Here is an 18658-nt window from a genome sequence, read left to right on the forward strand (position 1 = left end):
ACACTGTCCACGGATGGGTCAAAGCATCTACAACCAGACTAGGCAAATTCGCGCTGCTCCCACCAAGCAATGTTCTCCATCTTGCAAGTGATGATGGTCAAAACCCCATGAAGTCAGCTGAAGATCAACCATGGCAGCAATGGGGGAAGGGGTACTTGACGTCGACATCTAAGTTGGCTAAATCGGATGGTAGACAAGGACGACGGCACAAACATGGAGCAAAGTCGGAGGTGGACGCCGGCTTATATGCATGGGAAGGGAGGACGGGCACGAGAAAAGGGCATTTGGTGGACTTGGTCAATTTGGAGGCAAACACCATCCAAGCGCCCCCAAATCACGTTTGGGCTGGCTTTGAAGGTCTGATTGGATGACAATTTTGTGACTGGGTTATCAATGTTTGGGGAGGAAGGGTCCGGTTGTGGATGCTCTATTTTAAAACTCGAGCGTCCTCTGTCGTAAGTCAAAGACCTCATGGCCCATATAGTGCCGCATAACAAGAATAGCTGATACAATGTACTCCCTCTATAAATTAATACAAGACCTTTTAGATCACTATATTAATTTACAGAGGAGTATTAGTCAGTAATATGCTTGCAACGGTAGGCTCTATGCAATAGCGCAGCACCATTTGTTCGTCAAAGATTAACAGCTTCAAACATAGACACCACGCAAGAACAAGCTGGTAACAATGCATTCGAGCCTGAGCTTGTGAGACACAGCGGTAGCTGAACAGTTACACATTCGCCCGTAGAGCAACAAATAGGATGAATGACCTGTGCCCTAGATGAACTCGGGGAGTAGGCACCTCTCGGAAAAGAAGAAGGCTGCCCATGCGAGAGAGGCACTGTCTCCGTTGTACATTGAGCTTTTACCAGCTCAAGGTATTCTTGGACTGTTGGAGCTTTGCACTATAAGCGGCTTCCAGTTCCTCCTGCAGAATTGCATGGCAAAAGCTGGCATTCAGCAAATAGAAATGGGTGCCTCATGAACATGTATATAGGAAAATACATTAATATCCACAACATCAAACATATTTTACGATGAATCTAATGAAACTAATTTGGTGTTGTAGATGTTGGTATGATTCTGAATAGATTTGGTCAAACTTAAAGATGTTTGACTCAGGACAAACCTAGAACTTCAAATATTTTGGAAAGAAGGGAGTAGCAGCAGAGAACACATACCTTGCAAGCTTTCAGCATCGGTTGAAGAAAGGACGTTCTGAAAAATCTGATGTACTTTTCAAGGGATGTTCTCTCCAAATCTGCAATTCAAAGCAGGATTGTCAGAGAGGGGGGGGGGGTGCAAAATAGGCTGTATGGTACGAGAAGATGTCATTTGCAAGTTCTACAATTATGCGCCTTAGCACAAACCAGGACAGGTAGAAGTTTTGTAGTCACTTACCGTTCTCAGAATCAATCTGCATACCAGCCGCATTGAGCTCTCCTAACAGCTGGCCATGCATGGTAGTTTCAGCAAGTCAGGACACATCATGACGCATCAACAGGCACACATACATTTTGAACACATACTATATATTTATGCTTCACTCTATACAAGATACCTGTGATAAAGTTGGAACAGCCGTAGGATCAAAATCTTCACAATTGTTGGGATCGATTGGAACACAAACACGCCCTGGGGATACAATAAAACAACTGTTAGAAGTAGTGAGGTGACAAAAATATCATTCAGACAGCTGTACAAAGAAACATATTTTTATAATCAAATTAGAACATGGTTGAGTCCTTCAAAACCAAGCAAAGTGAAAGCATAATTGTAGGTATTAAGTGGATGCATATATTTTAGAAGTGTGTATCTTTCACAGAACAGACAAAATAGAACTTCCAATGGACAAAAAGCTTCATGCTGCCTTTTTCATGCATGCAAATTCACACCATATTACATTTAACTAAAATCAGAAACCTATTCAGGTTTTCTACCTGTCTTTGGGTGTATGCAAAAGGGGGCCTTCAGTAAATGATTCATGTGCTTTGACACCTGATATACAACAACAGTTTAATTAATAGGCAGAAAATACTTCAATATTTCCCTTGCTACGAACATGGATCGGTATAATTTTGCTGTTACCTCCATGTCAAGTCTAGGATACGTGTACGAGAAGACAATCTCTTCTACACATCTACGAAGCCCCTGCGTCTGAGATGTAGAAATAATACGTCAGGGTAAGCTGAATTATAAGATGTAATTGTAATTTAAAAATCAGAGTGAATAACTGCACAACTCATCCTGACGGAAACTGAAGAAAAAATATATACCAATTGATAACTGGAACATATGCAATAGAAGTGAATAGGACTACAGGCGATTAAACATTAACCTTGTGCTTTCCTGACTGCAAGGTCGTCTTTAACTGCTCCCATCTTGCTGCATTCACATCTTCTTTTGAGATGGAGGATCGTCTATTTCCTTGCCATTTATCATGGAGCTCACTAGCAACATCTAGAAAACACGCCCTCTCAGGATGGTATAAAACACATTTCATACTTTATGAACAAGAAATGGTCAATAACAGTGATATTTGAAGAACATCATCTCTGCTGATTAAAGTTTTATTTCTTACTTTCGTCTGGAATAAGTTCAAGTATCTTCTGGCACCTCTCCTCGGATGCAAATAGTTGTTGGCTATGTAACAGCTTGTCTTCAAAGAAGCATTTCAGAACATCGGTGTATGACCGTCTGCAGAAGCATAAAGTTTCAGTATAACCAATTTGTACATCACAATTCATACTAACACGGTATGCAAGTAGAGAGATGGTTAGAGCATACGCAAGGAAAGGGTGAAGGACAGGCCCAGTCAACGAAACTTTCTTCAGTGAATTCTCGCCACCCTAAGAAAGAGTAATACAGGTCAACAAATTTCAGAAAGATGGCTCAGGGGCTTCTGGAGTTATGAATTAATAAATACCACCTTATAGACACGGAAGTAGTCAGCAATTGCAGACCTTTGTTCATTGCTTAGCCTGACAGAAATAATAAAGATGAGTTTCACGATCATCAAACCAAGGAAACAAAGAAAAGGTTCTCTTAAACTTACTTTCTTGCTCTACTATCACAAACCCAGCAATGGACACCACGGCGACCACTATATACCCACAATATGTGATTGAAACCAAAATCACCTGCAAAAACATACTTTCTACAGTTATTACAGTGAAGCAAACCAAGAGAGTTAAAGATTCTGCACCTCAGTTAATTATCCAGAATCTTCATAGCATCATGTGAATGCAGCGTGCAAAGTAGTTGCATAACGAAATAACATGCCTCTAAGTGAAGTATCCAGGATTTTGATGACAATTGTCATTAAAGGCCAGCAGTCCAGACAGGTGTCAGCTCCAGAGCAGCAGTAGCGAACATCATCATAATCAGATATATCCTGGGAGTATTGACAACGTTCACACTTAGCTACAGTTGCACAAAGATAACAGGACGCGCGCTTATAAGGAGGAAAATAACATGGCATGTTTCTTACTATATCAAAAATAAGTTCCCTTTCCACTGGTACAAAGACATTATTACCAGACTGGGCATAGGCATGTCGCTTTGCAGGCTACAAAAAAATATTTTCATTGGGCAATAACACACAGGTCATAATACAGAAAATAAATCAAGAGAAACAATTGAATGTTTAATGATGCTATATCATACATCTACGCTGTAGACAGGTCCAATATCAATCTTGAAAGGGCACTTCTCCTTGATAGAAGTCTCTAGTTCAGCTGCACTATCAAAGGACTGAAACCGCAGATAGATGTCATTCTCCAGTGTAAACGAAAGCTCCCGACGCCCAATGTATGACTGGTCACATCCAGGATGCTTTGCATCTACAGAAAACAATATTCAGTTAACAAAGAGCAAGACAGTTAGCATCTTACTGAAGCAGTGAAGGTATGATCACATACCATTTCCGTATGCAAGCCACTTGAAGAAATCAACATATGGGAAGAGCTTTCCTGCAATTGTGATATAGTCATCAGCACTATATGGTTTGTAAGATTATTTTTGGTTAACCAGCATCTACAGTGGGGCAAAAGAGACTGAGTTTGAACCTAATCACAAGCCAAAAAAAATGTGAGGAAGCAAGCACAAGAAATTCGTAGGAAAGAACTTTTAGAGCTGAGAATTTTTAGAAAGTTGCTTCCACATTTTGAGGCATAAAGACATAACAATAACACTATGATCGTGCATTAAATAATTGTCAATGGAAGAATTCCAATTGGTCTGTTCTTGCCCTGTTTTCTATCAAATGCTGGGATTTAGTTTGCTCAAACAGAGGGCACATACGGCATCTATCGAAGGTTCTTCGTAGACCAAAAGATCAATCTGCAGGTGGCCTTCCAAATGAGAATTACAGCTGTTGCATCTTTCAGCATTTGAAGAGTTAGAAACGACCTTTGAAAGGTTATTAAACAAGAGCTGACCGTAGTTGTCTACAGTTCAAGAAGTATGCTAATCAGCTCACAGACTGGGTTTCTCTTTTTCTTAGTGTTTTCTTGTTTAATAACCTTGACTTAGAGTTTTTATGCAGTACGAAAGTCTCCTGATGTTTTTCTTTAGAAAAACTTGAAATATCCACACAACTGGAAAAAAATGCAGCAAAACAACCTTTGCGTGAAATCTCACACCATACTTCTGGTATTACGTCACTAACGCAGTGCAAGGAAATGCAGATCTACCTCCCATTTCAGCTTATTTCCCCCAAACCATCCCACAAATTGGGATCTAGGATGGAATAAATCACTTCGGCACTTTACCGTAGTAGATTCGGAGGTAGTCGGCGTTGAAGCCGTCCGGCACAGCGGCCGCGACTTCTTGCCGCTGCTGCCCATCAATCTCCATGGCATCGACCCTCTCATCCCCCATTTCAGACGAGGACTGGATCGATCTTCCGCGCTGAAGAAGAATAACCTAGTCAAAGAATGAGTGGATGTATTAGATTGGTCGGGTAGAGGAGGACAAGAGGCGACACGGGAGATGGGGGAGAATAGGCGCAGCACAGGGGAGACAGAGGAGGGAAGGCCAGGGAGAGCGGATTGGACAGCTGAAATCACCTGCGTCGTCGTCGCCTTCGCCGGCCGCCGAGGGATTCGCCTGCCACTGGCACCGAGGGATTCTCCCCGTCGCCTCTCGTGTGTGCTTCTTTCGCTCGGTGGAGATGGGGCGCGGCGAGGGAGGGAAGGGATACGGCGGCGCGGGGAAGGGGAGGTGGCGGGAAAAGGGACGCGGTTTGGCGCCAAGAGGCTGCCATCAGTGTGTATTTATGGGAATTGGGAATTCGGTATTTGGATGGCCAACGCGAGCCCACCGGGCCGGGAAGAGCAGCCTATCGCCCATCCGGGCTTGTGGCTGATCCAAGCCCATATATTTAAAGGACTTGATTCATGTAAAAAAAAAGGACGCCGATAACTGCCACACGTGTGGCATCTAGTGCGGTTGTGTCGCATGCCCTGTTTGGCACGGAGATGACCCCACCCGCACGACGGCGTCCGGGCGCACGCAGCCACAGCCCGCACGTCCGGTGTGTGCCACAAATCGCTCACACGTCAGGACGATCGACCGCGCTGCCCGCACGACCTAACGCACCCGTCGTCCCGGCCTGCCTTCCAACCCCATTCCGACCTGCCGTCGTCATCTCCTACCTCTCGATCCCCTACCTCCATCGTCTTCCTTCTCTGGTTGCCGTGGCAACCGGACCAGATCTCTAGCGCCTCCCCACCCCCCACCCCCAACCCCCGCGACGACAAGCTAACAGGTCGATCTCCGATCTCCTCCTGTTTCTCGTCCTTCTTCTGTCCAGAAAATTGAAATTGCAGATTGCCCATGAACATGGCGACTATCCACGATGTCATGACAAAACACACCACGGATTTGTGTGTATTCAAATTTTCCCACCAAAGTACGCCAGATCTGCCATATTCTATCCTAGAGTTGAGCTAAGCTTCTGGGTTGGGTTGGTGCGAATAGTTGATGCATAAGAATGCGTAGGAATCACTAAAGGACGCCGATAACGCCCGCACGTGTGGCATATAGACATCCGCCCACAAACCGTGTGTGGCATGAGTAGGAGGCAGGCCACACGGGCTGTGTGTGGGCGAACATTATAATTGCCCACACGTGTGGGCACAGCTACTTCGTGCCACACGCCCAACAAGTAATATTCATCTCCATCCCCGCGTGTGGCACGAAGCAAAAATGCCCACACATCCTGGCGCAGCTACGTTAGGTACCCGCGGGTTGACGATTTAGTTGCCATCCGAGATGGCAGATGTAGTTATCCGGCATGGCAAATGTAGTTGTAAAAGCATGGCAACTCTATCTGTTTTGGTTAACTATAGTTACCATCTCTAATTTTTGGGAGTTGTTGCGTGTAATCAAACCATAGTTGTCGTGAGTGATTAACTACTTGCCACATATAGTCAAACAGTAGTTGTCATGTGTGTTTACCTAGTTTCCACGTGTGGTCTAATCATAATTGTCATGTATGGTTAATCCAGTTGCCATGTGTGTTTATCTGTTTGCCACATACATGCAACTGCAGTTGCCGTCTAGCAACGAATCATAGTTGTCACGTGTGTTTACCTAGTTGCCACATACGTGTAACTACAGTTGCCATCCAACAACGTACAAGTGTCGTGTGGGCGAAAAGCAGTTCGCCCACACGCGCGTGGACTAGGTGGTGGCTGTGTGGGCAGAAACTAGTTCGCCCACACAGCGCAGCTGGCAAACCGAGTGTTGCGGGCGTGTGGACGAACTCTCTAATGCCCACACACCAACCCCATCCTACATGGCATAAAAAATCTGACAAAACATGCCAAGATTTGTGCAAACACAAACCGACGTTGATCCATGTGTGTGGGTGAGATGCAAACACCCACACGTGTGGGCATTAGTATTTCCGTCACTAAAAAATAGGGGGAAGAAGGGAGGGATTTGGGTGGTGCATAGAGAGGGAGGAAAATAATTGTCACATGTTTCTAATGTTAGTTGCCACCTATCTTTGTCGTCAGCTGCCACAATATTGTGTTGTTACTTGCCATCATATTATGTTCGCTGTTGCCATCGGTTCAAAATGATAGTTGGCATCTAGATTTTAGAAAAGAGAATGAATGAGCATGTCCTACATGCCATGATGTGTTGGTTGTCTATGCAAGAAATGTGATAAGATTGCCGTGTTTTCTTGTATGTGCAAACAGTAAGAATGCATTTTGCGGATATTGATGCGTTCTTGTTCATGCAGTGACTGAAAAACACAGTGGGGAGAAAAAGAAGGGAAAATGAATCATGAAGACGGCACTGATCCTTGGTTTTCTCAAAGGCCAGAAACGCCCCCTTAGGATGCAGCAGAGTACGGTTAACTCATTTCCGCAGGGCCGTTACTGCCACTGCTAGAGTAGTAGGCGAGCATAGGTACGATGCATGATCAAAGAAGGGACAGTTGCCATATTTGTGATGAGGAAGATGGCATTCTACTTATGTCCTACAATGTCATTTTTCGCAGGTTCTTATGACACAACAACGCACACGGGGATACCATGGTAAGTTTAGGCACAGGGCGCTAACGCTGACAGATGCACGGGCGACCAACTTTAAGTAGCTAGTGTGGCAAATCAAGGTAACGCATACGAAAAATAAACATACTGATGTGGACATGAAATTAAACTTGCAAGGATGGCAAAGACTTACGAGTTGTATGGAAATACGCAGGGCCTTCATGTAGCACGTGGCAACCATGTACCTGCCATCAACGTCGTACACAGGTGAGACGTATGAAGTGAATTTGTGGGCAGTGATTCAGGAGAATGAACATAGGTGACATTGGGGGTTTCGTGGTGATTTGCCAGGACGCAGTTGCCATGCCTGGACAGCTGCATTTGCCATGCCTAGACAACTGCAATTGCCATGCATACACAGCTGCATTTGTCATGCCTGTACAACTACAGTGCTATTCCTTGGTTGCCATGCCTGTACAATTGCATTTGCCATGCCTGGACAACTATAGTTGCCATGCATGGACAGATGCAGTTGCCATGGCAAATCAATTCTAGTTGCCATGCCTAATCAAATGTGATTGCATGTGTCTAAACAACTGTGGATGACAAGTGTGAACAAAAATCTGTGTGGCATGGTTGAACTACTACACGTGTCATGTTGTACAAACTACAGTTGTCATGCATTGACCAACTGCTAAATGATCACAGGTTGTTATGGCGGAACCACATCGGCAAACATCTCGTGGCAAGCTTCACAGTGCAGGCCAACGCTATTGCAGATAGAGAACATCAAATTGGAATGACAAACCAGATGCGGTTAGCACATGCGGCATAACAAGGTAAAAAATATATGAACTAGCAAAACAATAGTGCATTTGCTTTTGTGGAAAAGCATGGAGGAAAGTGGATTTGTCATGGTGGTGGCGGAAAACAACAAAAGTGCTACCAAGTGGACACGTGCACCTAGAATGCATGTTTTGATGCTAAAGATGTTGATTGCCATGTCTTGACAACAGTAGCTACCATGGTTGTTGAATGTAGCTGCCATGGCTGAAAAACTGCAGTTGCCATGCATGGCCAGATGCAGATGTCATGGCTTGTTGTATGAATGATATCTTGCCAAATCAGATGTAGTTGCTATATTCCGTTACGATAAACCTTCCATTCAAGCAATGCTTACACATGTACCTATTTTTTTGCAGGGCCTTCGACTACAATCAACAGCGGCGGGGGGACATCTACTGCGGGAACCTCTGAGCACACGGAAGAAGCGTTCCACCAGCCAGTCAACAGTCCTGCCACAAACAATGCAGAATCAGTGTCAGAAATGGCAATCATTCCAGCAATATCGACAAGCACACTTTTGCACACCAGCACAAGCAACACTCAAGCAGATGAAAACAGCTGCCAATACTAAAGTGAATGATGAAACTGATGATGAAGCACAAGTGGGTGAAGAAGATGGGCAATCAGAAATCATGGTACCTCAGCCACCATATGTCGGGCAGAGATTTGATTCGTTTGAAGATGCCAAGGAATTCTACCAGACATATGCAATGTTCCATGGATTTGCGGTGAACACCGAATACCATAGGAAAACTAAAAAAACTAACAAGTACAACAGAGGTGAGATAAGGTGCTACAAGGCATGAAGGAACAAGAAGGGGAAAGGTGTTGCACCTGTCGTGCCGGAACAAAAGAGAGGTATCATTGTCAAGACAGAATGCCATGTCCGGTGTAAGCTAAACGCAGATGGAGCACAGTGGGTGGTCACCGACTATTTCGATGAACACAACCACAAACTCATAAAGAAATTTGATCTGGTAAAATTTCTGAGCACCCACAGAGGATTCTGCCCCCTCGAGAAGAAATTCGTAAAGTTGCTACATGATTGTAACGTTGGTCCATCAAGAATGGTCCAAATACTGTCCCTGATCCACAGCGGAGATGGTATACTGAGTAGCATGCCCTACATACTAGCAGATGTCACAAACCTAAAGGCAAAGTACCGTAGAGAGAGCAGGTTGGCTGACATAGAAGCCACGGTAGCCTACTTTGAAGAGAAAGCAAAAGAAGATGTTGATTTCTTCTACAGGATAAGATTGGACGATGAGGACCATGTCAGAAACATGTATTGGGTGGATGGTGCTGCAAGAAGGGCGTACAAATATTTCCGTGATTGCATATCATTCGACGCGACATATCTCGCTAATATGTACAAGATACTCCATTCATAGGAATAAATAACCACAATCAGTCGTTGTAGTTCGGTTGCCGACTCGTTCGGAATGAAGATACGAATGGTTACACTTGGCTGTTCAAAACATTCTTGGAGTGCATGGATGGACTTGCTCCGATGAACATAATAACAGACAAGGATTTTAGCATGTGTGCAGGCATAGGGGAGGTCTTTCCGTTGGCAGTGCACATGCACTGGAGGTGGCATGTTATTAAAAAGGCTGAGGAGACGCTAGGACCATTTTTTGCTGACCATCCAGAGCTGCACAAGGCATTCGAGTTGTGCGTGGACCACAACCTGACGATGGAGGAGTTTGAACGGAGTTGGACGGCTATGATTGAAACATACCAAGTCCAAGACAATGAGACACTTGCTGGCCTGTGGGAGAAGCGAATGTACTGGGTGCCAGCCTACTTCATGCAGTGCTTCTTCCCATTTCTACAGACTACGCAGCGCAGCGAGGGGTTCAACGCTGTTTTGAAGCGGTACGTGAGCCCTGTCAACTTATTGTTGCAGTTTGCCAAGCAATACACAGCTTTGCAACAGAAAATACTGGGATCTGAGCTACAGCAAGAGGTGAACACCACACTCAAGCAGCCTAAATTGCTAACACATTTGCCAATGGAGAGGCAGATGAGCAAGATATATACCAACAAGATTTTTAACAAGTAAGTCGATTATGATACCGTCTTATTTGCACAAGCATGAAGATAGTAGGTGCCATATAGAATGCAATCCAGTTGCCAGATTTTTTGACTTGCTGATCTATTGAAAATAGCCATTTAGTACAGTTTAAGCATGATCTATAGTTGCCATGTGGGTTGAACTATAGTTGCCATGTGTAATGAAATGTAGTTGCCGTGTGTGTTGAATTGTAGTTGCCATGTGTAATGAACTGTAGTTGCCATATGAAAATGATATGTAGTTGACATGTGGCCCAAAACTTCATTTGCCATGTTTTATAAACTGCATTTGCCATGTTAAATGAAATGCATTTGCCAATTCAAAATGTTATGCATTTTGCCATGTGAAAAATATCGTGCAGTTGCCATATGGAAACAAAAAACACAAGAACAGATGTATGAAAAAACAGGATTTCACTGCCATCATTGGTTTTAGATATATGTTTTGCTATGTTACGGCCTACATAAACGTAAGGTGCTACAAACATCATATAAGAGTTTAACAAAACACAAAAAACATGCAGATTCCAGGAATAAATAAAGCATGCCAACATGTACACGGCTTACCAGGTGGACGAACATACGTTCAAGGTGTGTTCACTATTGGGCATGTCGGATTCAGAACCTGAAGACCCGGACAAGGGAATGAACTACTATGTGAAAGCCACGATAAACGAAGACGGATGCTACTGCCAATGCTGCAAATTCGAACGCGACGGGATTGTGTGCTGTCACATATTGAAAGTAATGGACATGCATGCGGTCACGCGATTGCCCCGCCATTTCATAAGGCGGCGATGGTCTTGGGACGCTGATGATGTGTTGGGGCCACAAACATCAAATGCAGTTTTGGTCGTGCATGATGACAGACCGGAGGCAACCATGGAAGCCGTGAGGCACGTTGTGTTGACCAAGAACTATGCTGAACTAATAGATGAAGCATGCAAGAGTGATGCGACAACGAGAGTGGCAGAAAAACACAGGAAAGCCCTGAAAAGAGAGCTTGATGAGACCAAAAAGAGGAAGGCCGAAGAAGCCTTACACAGGTTCCCCGCACCTCAAGTGTGCCTTCGTCCACGGGTCCGTCATCTAAAAACTCGGAGGTAGGATCTGGAACAGCAAGCACGCAAACCCAGGTCAAGAACTTGCCCCGTTCCATCACAAAAGGGCGTCCAAAAGAGATAAGATACAAATCGGGGTTGGAAATTCAAGCAAAACACAGGAAAACAAAGAAAGGGGCGGGCAATTCATAAAAGCAACTGTGGAGGATTGTAACTTAGGTGCTGGTGACATCTTTTGTAAGGTATATGGTCAGGATTTTAAAAATTCGAGAATGACTATTGGTGGACAACAGAATTTGAAAGAAATGGCATGCATGCCACATATGTGCTGCTAAATCTGCCATGCAGCTTCCATTGAATCCGCCATGTGATTTCTACTAATCTGCCATCGCGCAGATTTTCCGTTTTTGGACCACGCATTTTGTTTCTGTTTTTTGACATGCTGATCTATTGAAAAAAGGCAACTGGGTACATTGTAAGCATGAAATCGTAGTTGCCATGTGAAATCACCTATAGTTTGCCATGTGTAATGAAAATGCAGTTGCCATGTGAAATGATATCTAGTTGCCATGTGAGACAAAACTGCAGTTGCCATGTTTTATGAACTGCATTTGCCATGTTAGATAAACTGCGTTTGCCATGTTATATGTTATGCAGTTACCATGTCAAATATCATGCAGTTGCCCAAAAAAACAAAAAAACAAAACAATTACTTTCACTAACCGTGTCTGATCAACTATATTTGCCATGTTTTCAGGCATCATAGACGCATTCAAACACCCAACTGGTACTACCAACCACAAACACATAAATAGTACTGAACATAAACGTATCTGCTGTCAAACCTAAGTAGGTTCACATCCACACATATATTACAGAATATTCAATGCCACTCACACGCCACCCCGTGCTCTGCTGGCGCCCGTCAGCCTTGATCCGGCCTCGGCAGGAGGAGCTCGCCCTCGAGACAGGAGGGGAGCAGCAGGATACAGGAGCATGGCCTTCTTCTCGCACTGCAGTCACCGACCTTGTCGTGCTCGAGGAGGAGGAGCAGTAGGAGGGGCGCACCCAGCCACCTAGGTAGCCGCCGTCGAGGGCTTCTTACACCTGAACCTCGACCTCCACGGTGCTGGCATCCAGCCACTAGAGTTCAAGGTGCCCCCTCCCCTCTCCCCCCTCTCTGTTTGGTTCTTTTCGGCAGCCGTGGATGTGGTTTCCCCCTCATGCCTCCCTGTTTGCTCTGTTTTGTTGGTGGATGCAGGGAAGGAGAGGAGGATGACGCCCAGACATGGAGAGGAACAACAGCAGCTCAAGGTCTTTTCTCCTCCACGCCTCCCTATGGCCCTCTCTCGTTTCTATGTGTTGTTTTGTTCAAGGTTTGATGTTTTGTTTGCTCCTACGGATGCTAATGTGGCTTCCATATCAGTGCCAACCAATGCCTGCCTGTATGACTTGTTGTTTTCATCGTTATTATAACGTTGGTCAAGATTTATAAGGCTTAGGGCATTATATTTGAGTGTCATGAAGGGTACTTGGTGCTTTTACTATGTTACCCACTTGATGCCAACTGAAGATTTAAGACTCGTGAATATGCTCAAGGGTAGAAAACTGTGCTACAAAGAAATGATGTGAGCTTCAAAAAGGTTGGTGCACCATCTAGAAAATGGAAACAGAAACATATTATATGCTTTTGTATGCCAATCTGCCTCTAAACCAGCTAGTCACACCACTATAGAGAATCTGCGCAGAGCACAATTCCTTCTGGTGTATCATCCTATATAACTGTAATAAGACTATATAGAGCATAATTTACATAAAAGGGGCTAGAGACATCACAGTTTCTCCCACCAAAAAATGAACGAACCTAATTCCATTATAGGGGATTACGTGCTTTGCTGCCCGAGCTGCAGCTGGTTATCCTCCCCTCCCTGTGTTGGATAATCTTAGAGAGTAAATCCTGCCATAACTCATGACTCAGGACCAATACAGGTAGATTGGTACAGTTCCAGTGCTTTCTTGCTGTTGTTTATGCTCTACACAATCTGCTGCAACTTCATAATAACATGTCGTTTGGTGTTTTGTTTCTGCAGAAAAATGAAGCAAGACAAGCTGGAGAAGCTCGCACGGACATCCAATTTCTTGTACCACTCAACTGAGCTGAGGTAATGTTTTATTTCCACAAATCTTCTAGAGTAACACATCTTTTGTTTCCCCTTCGCTTCCCACTCCTTTCCGATCTAGGTTGCCCACCTACGTCCGCATCTTTTTTTTCTCAGTTTTTACTGCTTGATTCTCAGGTTCTCTGATAATCTTATTTTGATTCCTCAACTTTTAGTTACTTGTGGAGACTATAAGAAGAATTTCTAGGAAGAGTTTGATCAAGAAGAGCACGGTGAATTATATCTCTCTTGAACACAGTCACACCTATTCCTGCATTTTCGGATTTTTCTGTGTAGTAGAGCACATGCCATGATTTTGTACTCCTCTTACCCACTGAGCAAAGCTACATTTGTAAATGAAGGTCTTAGAAGTTTTTGTTTTTACCTTTTGGTCTGATAGATCAGTATATGGTATTGGTCATGTGAACAGAGGCTGTCCGTTCTCCTTCTGATAGATCAGTACATGGAATTATTATGTACAGATGACCCTTCCAAGATGAATATTTGAGTGCTCTTGTTTGAAATTTTTTGTTCACAGGAGTAGGCTGACACCCGTAGTTGTTTGGCATCAAATTCAGAAGATACACATCCTAAGATTGAAGCAATGCTACCTGAACCTTGTATGCCCACCATTATTAATATTCCATACTATTCGTGTTCTTCAGATCCGAATAATTTATTCGGTCTTGCTTTTGACATAAAACACAAGTACAGGCAAAGAGAAGACGAGGTCAAACCCCAACACCGGAAGGTATCTTGGTACCAAACCATCATGAGGAGAAGGGGATGTGTTGATGTACATGAGGTGTTAATAAAGTTTCACATTCTTTGTTCTGGTAAATTTGGTGTGTTGGGTTGCCATGTTTGATGTATTTATTTTCCTTAGGTTGCTCCAGTGTTTTTGGTGCAAATTGACCAGGGAGGGCCTAGGATTTTGTCAAGTTTTTGTCAGGTTATTCTATGTATAGGACTGTGCTTCTATGTGTCATTTCCTTCAAACTGTCATTGCAACAAAAGATGAAGGGTGTCTTCGTGATCAGTAGACCAGTGTGTGATACCGCCTGTTGTAGTTCTATTGCTATGCATACATGGGCAATAAATGCAAGTAATATAGTTTTGATGATGTCTGAGTGTATCTTGTGTATGTGCAGATAAGCAACCCTGTTCAGAAGTGCTTTATAGAGGTCATGTAAGCTTTCTAGACATACATGTTGTTTCCAGTCTCTCTCGGCTTCCCCAATCCTAAAGGAAATTAAGAAGTGAACTTTTGCTGCATATTTGCTCGATGTGTGTCATGTAAACTCTAAGCTTTCTAGGCGTACATGTGCACGTGTATTTGTTAGTTACTAATATGAATTCTGGATGTTGTTTTCCTAAATTCAGAATTGAACTTTTGCTGTATATTTGCTCGCTACGTGTCCTATAAACTTAAGCTTTCTGGGCGTGCATGTACACGTGTATTTGTTAGGTAATAATATGATTTCTTTATGTTGTTTGCCAAAATTCAGAACTAAACTTTTGCTGTATATTTGCTTGCTGTATGTGCTGCAAACTGTAAGATTGTAGGCGTACATGTATACATGTATTTGTTAAACTAACAACCTTATGACTGCAAATACCATTTAAACAAACAACAACCCCTTGTTCTATGGAATACCTATTTTTATTGCCAAGCAAGCCCCATTTTTTTGCGGTTGTAGCCACCTGATCACTAACCTGAATGAGTAGACATTATTTAAGGACTTGCCTCCTTTCACGTCTCCACAGATGCAATTTTTTTCCAAGCAGCCCTAAGGTAGCTTTTAAGATTGTTCTAAAAAACTGGTACTATTTTAGATTAAAGGCGGCCAAGGCCAAGGAGTACAAGAGTGACGTGCTGAACCCCTCCGCGGAGGAGTTTGTGCTGCTCTCCCGCCACCAGGGGGACGGCACACGCCGCCTGTCGGCCGACGCGCCCGTCTTTGTCTCGCCCGCGATCGACTACTATGTTCCTCCGTCCATCGACTCTGTCCGTGCAGGTGGCCAGTTTCCTTCCGCCCCAACCTTCTCCACTATCTTCCCAACGTAAGTAGTTCATTTGGTTAATCTGTTTTGCGTTTTGACATGCATCATTTGTCGCAGACTGCTAGATCGATGCTACTTCCGTTATTATTATTTTTTATTGCCTAAGTGCTGAACAAGCACTCTTGCATTGGAGATGCCCTGATTAGCTTCTTCTACAAATTTGTCCCAATGCAATTAGCAGGCTAGCATATTTGAAAAATGAAATTTTTAATGACATATAGCAGGATATGCATGTATTCCTACTCCTATCTTATATGGACAAATAGATCTAACAGCTGGCTTGCTTGCTTGTAGTGGTACATGTGTGATCTTCATGGAGCTAGCCATCATTGGATTTGGTAATACATAATCACTTATTCAGAGAGCCCAATGTGAGAAGGGACGAGCATCTAGAACACCACCACCAGTGAGCTAATATCTGTCTTTGAATGAGTTACTTAACAAGAGAAGGCAGGTAGCAATAGAACACGTGCAATCTCAATGTTTACTAATTATGTATTTCTGAATTTATTCGTTCTCAGCTGCTCTGAATCTGGGTGTTTTGCTTGCTGCTTTGTAGGAGTTTCCTACCTTTCTTATGCAAATCTGGAATGCCTTTATGGCATGATCATGTGAAAGAAGTACCTTGATGCAGTAATGGATTTGATTATCACTGGTTACTCTATTTTCACGAATTACTATCCAACTATAAGTCTGTTCTATACCCTAAGGCCCATGTAAATCTGATAGAAGATTAAGCTATTTAATTTTAACTAAAAAGGATAATATTCTTTCAGTCGCTTGAACTGTCTAGACCTGAAAAATACTTATACTTTGAAAGCTTGATATATGAGTATGTAATTTTACAGGTATGTAGATAGCCGACAATGTTATTGTTCAAATGTACTCGAGCCAGGTTTTCGGTGTTTCATTGCAACCAAAAGAATTGGTAATATTGTTTTGACGAAAACAGGTCGCACTTGTCGGTGTTGTAGTGGCATAGGAAATTTTCCCCTAAGATCCACTATGAAGTTGATTGAAAGTCCATTTTCCCTAAGATCCACTATGACAATGAAAAAGATTTCTGAAAACTGTGTAACCATAAATGTTCCATCATTGTCCACAACAGTCCCATGCCATATTAATTTCAGAAGAATAAATTCTTATTCAGATGTTCATTGTGTTTTTATTTACTGCTATATCTAAAAAAGCAAGTTTCAGCTAAAACCAGAGCCGTGGTTAAGATACTCTTCGCACCTAGGATATGTGTATATGTTTGCAATGTCTTGAGCTTGCTTTGGTTTTTCTTGAAGAGGAAAGGGTGATGCAGCAATAATAGCGTAAGTATTTCCATCAGGTTTTCAGAACCAAGGTATCAATCCAGTATGAGGCTCCTCAGAAGTCCCATGCACCTACACAAACAAACAAAGAACTCGCAACCAACGCAATAAAGGGGTTGTCAACCCCTTCATGGCTACTTGCGAAAGTGAGATCTAATAGAGATAGTATGATAAGATAAATATTTTTTTGGTATTTTATAATATAGATGCAAAAAGTAAAGATGCAAATAAAAGTAGATTGGAAGCAAATATGATAAGAGATAGACCCGGGGGCCATAGGTTTCACTAGTGGCTTCTCTCAAGATAGCGTAAGTATTACGGTGGGTGAACAAATTACTGTCGAGCAATTGATAGAAAAGCGAATAGTTATGAGATTATCTAGGCATGATCATGTATATAGGCATCACGTCCGCAACAAGTAGACCGACTCCTGCCTGCATCTACTACTATTACTCCACACATCGACCGACTCCTGCATGCATCTAGAGTATTAAGTTCATAAGAACAGAGTAACGCATTAAGCAAGATGACACGATGTAGAGGAATAAACTCAAGGAATATGATATAAACCCCATCTTGTTATCCTCGATGGCAACAATACAATACGTGCCTTGCAACCCTTTCTGTCACTGGGTAAGGACACCGCAAGATTGAACCCAAAGCTAAGCACTTCTCCCATGGCAAGAAAGATCAATCTAGTAGGCCAAACCAAACTGATAGTTCGAAGAGACTTGCAAAGATAACTCAATCATACATAAAAGAATTCAGAGAAGATTCAAATATTATTCATAGATAAACTTGATCATAAACCCACAATTCATCGGATCTCGACAAACACACCAAAAAAAGAGTTTACATCGAATAGATCTCCACAAGAGAGGGGGAGAACATTGTATTGAGATCCAAAAAGAGAGAAGAAGCCATCTAGCTAATAACTATGGACCCGTAGGTCTGTGGTAAACTACTCACAACTCATCGGATGGGCAAGGATGTTGATGTAGAAGACCTCCATGGTTGATTCTCCCTCCGGCGGAGCGCCGACGAAGGCTCCAAGATGGGATCTCGCGGATACAAAAGGTTACGATGGTGGAAATTGTGTTTCGTCTTCTCCCTGGATGTTTTCGGGGTACGTAGGCTTATATAGGAGGAAGAAGTACGTCGGTGGACGCCCGAGGGGCCCACGAGACAGGGGGCGCGCCCTATAGGGGGGCGCACCCTCCTATCTCGTGGAGGCTTCGGCAGCTTCTTGACTTGCACTCCAAGTCCACTGGATCACGTTCGTTCCAAAAATCACGCACCCGAAGGTTTCATTCGGTTTGGACTCCGTTTGATATTCCTTTTCTTCGAAATACTGAAATAGGCAAAAAAACAGCAATACGGGCTGGGCCTCCGGTTAGTAGGTTAGTCCCAAAAATGATATAAATGTGTAAAAATAAAGCCCATAAACATCCAAAAGGGGTAATATAATAGCATGGAACAATAAAAAATTATAGATACGTTGGAGACGTATCAAGCATCCCCAAGCTTAATTCCTGCTCGTCCTCGAGTAGGTAAATGATAAAAAGAGAATTTTTGATGTGGAATGCTACCTAGCATAATTCTCAATGTAATTTTATTTATTG

At 43.2% G+C, this 18658-nt stretch overlaps 2 protein-coding genes across 3 annotated transcripts; one reads left to right on the forward strand and one right to left on the reverse strand.

Annotated features, from left to right (window-relative positions):
• Positions 1-575: 575 nt before the first annotated feature.
• Positions 576-5237, reverse strand: LOC119340448 (DNA primase small subunit-like). Its single transcript, XM_037612360.1, has 17 exons — positions 5073-5237; positions 4776-4929; positions 3924-3974; positions 3670-3845; positions 3494-3571; positions 3286-3397; positions 3059-3143; positions 2933-2984; positions 2791-2852; positions 2585-2700; positions 2342-2463; positions 2092-2160; positions 1944-2001; positions 1565-1638; positions 1405-1453; positions 1185-1264; positions 576-931 (listed from the first exon to the last, which is right to left on the reverse strand). Exons 2-17 carry the CDS (start codon positions 4882-4884, stop codon positions 869-871), a joined length of 1356 nt encoding a protein of 451 aa, XP_037468257.1. The 5' UTR covers positions 4885-4929; positions 5073-5237; the 3' UTR covers positions 576-868.
• Positions 5238-12404: 7167 nt separating this feature from the next.
• LOC119340459 lies at positions 12405-16123 on the forward strand. 2 transcript variants are annotated; one of them, XM_037612378.1, is made up of 9 exons: positions 12405-12649; positions 12756-12808; positions 13585-13656; positions 13830-13886; positions 14192-14273; positions 14363-14458; positions 14805-14842; positions 15490-15717; positions 16012-16123. In XM_037612378.1, exons 6-9 carry the CDS (start codon positions 14426-14428, stop codon positions 16064-16066), a joined length of 354 nt encoding a protein of 117 aa, XP_037468275.1. In that variant the 5' UTR covers positions 12405-12649; positions 12756-12808; positions 13585-13656; positions 13830-13886; positions 14192-14273; positions 14363-14425; the 3' UTR covers positions 16067-16123. The 2 variants fall into 2 exon arrangements, with proteins under 2 accessions (XP_037468275.1, XP_037468267.1); XM_037612370.1 differs by having other exon boundaries at positions 14192-14458.
• Positions 16124-18658: the final 2535 nt, after the last annotated feature.

The sequence above is a fragment of the Triticum dicoccoides genome, chromosome 1B (genome assembly GCF_002162155.2).
Source record: "Triticum dicoccoides isolate Atlit2015 ecotype Zavitan chromosome 1B, WEW_v2.0, whole genome shotgun sequence".
Lineage (NCBI taxonomy): Eukaryota > Viridiplantae > Streptophyta > Magnoliopsida > Poales > Poaceae > Triticum > Triticum dicoccoides.

Coding starts and splice junctions, on each gene's coding strand:
- LOC119340459 (XM_037612370.1), top strand. CDS start 14,258: ATGCTACCTGAACCTTGTATGCCCACCATTATTAATATTCCATACTAT. Junction 14,843..15,489: donor AAGTGCTTTATAGAGGTCAT/GTAAGCTTTCTA, acceptor GTACTATTTTAG/ATTAAAGGCGGCCAAGGCCA. Junction 15,718..16,011: donor TTCTCCACTATCTTCCCAAC/GTAAGTAGTTCA, acceptor GCTTGCTTGTAG/TGGTACATGTGTGATCTTCA.
- LOC119340448 (XM_037612360.1), bottom strand. CDS start 4,884: ATGGGGGATGAGAGGGTCGATGCCATGGAGATTGATGGGCAGCAGCGG. Junction 3,846..3,923: donor GTGGCTTGCATACGGAAATG/GTATGTGATCAT, acceptor TGTTTTCTGTAG/ATGCAAAGCATCCTGGATGT. Junction 3,144..3,285: donor CCTGGATACTTCACTTAGAG/GCATGTTATTTC, acceptor ATGTTTTTGCAG/GTGATTTTGGTTTCAATCAC.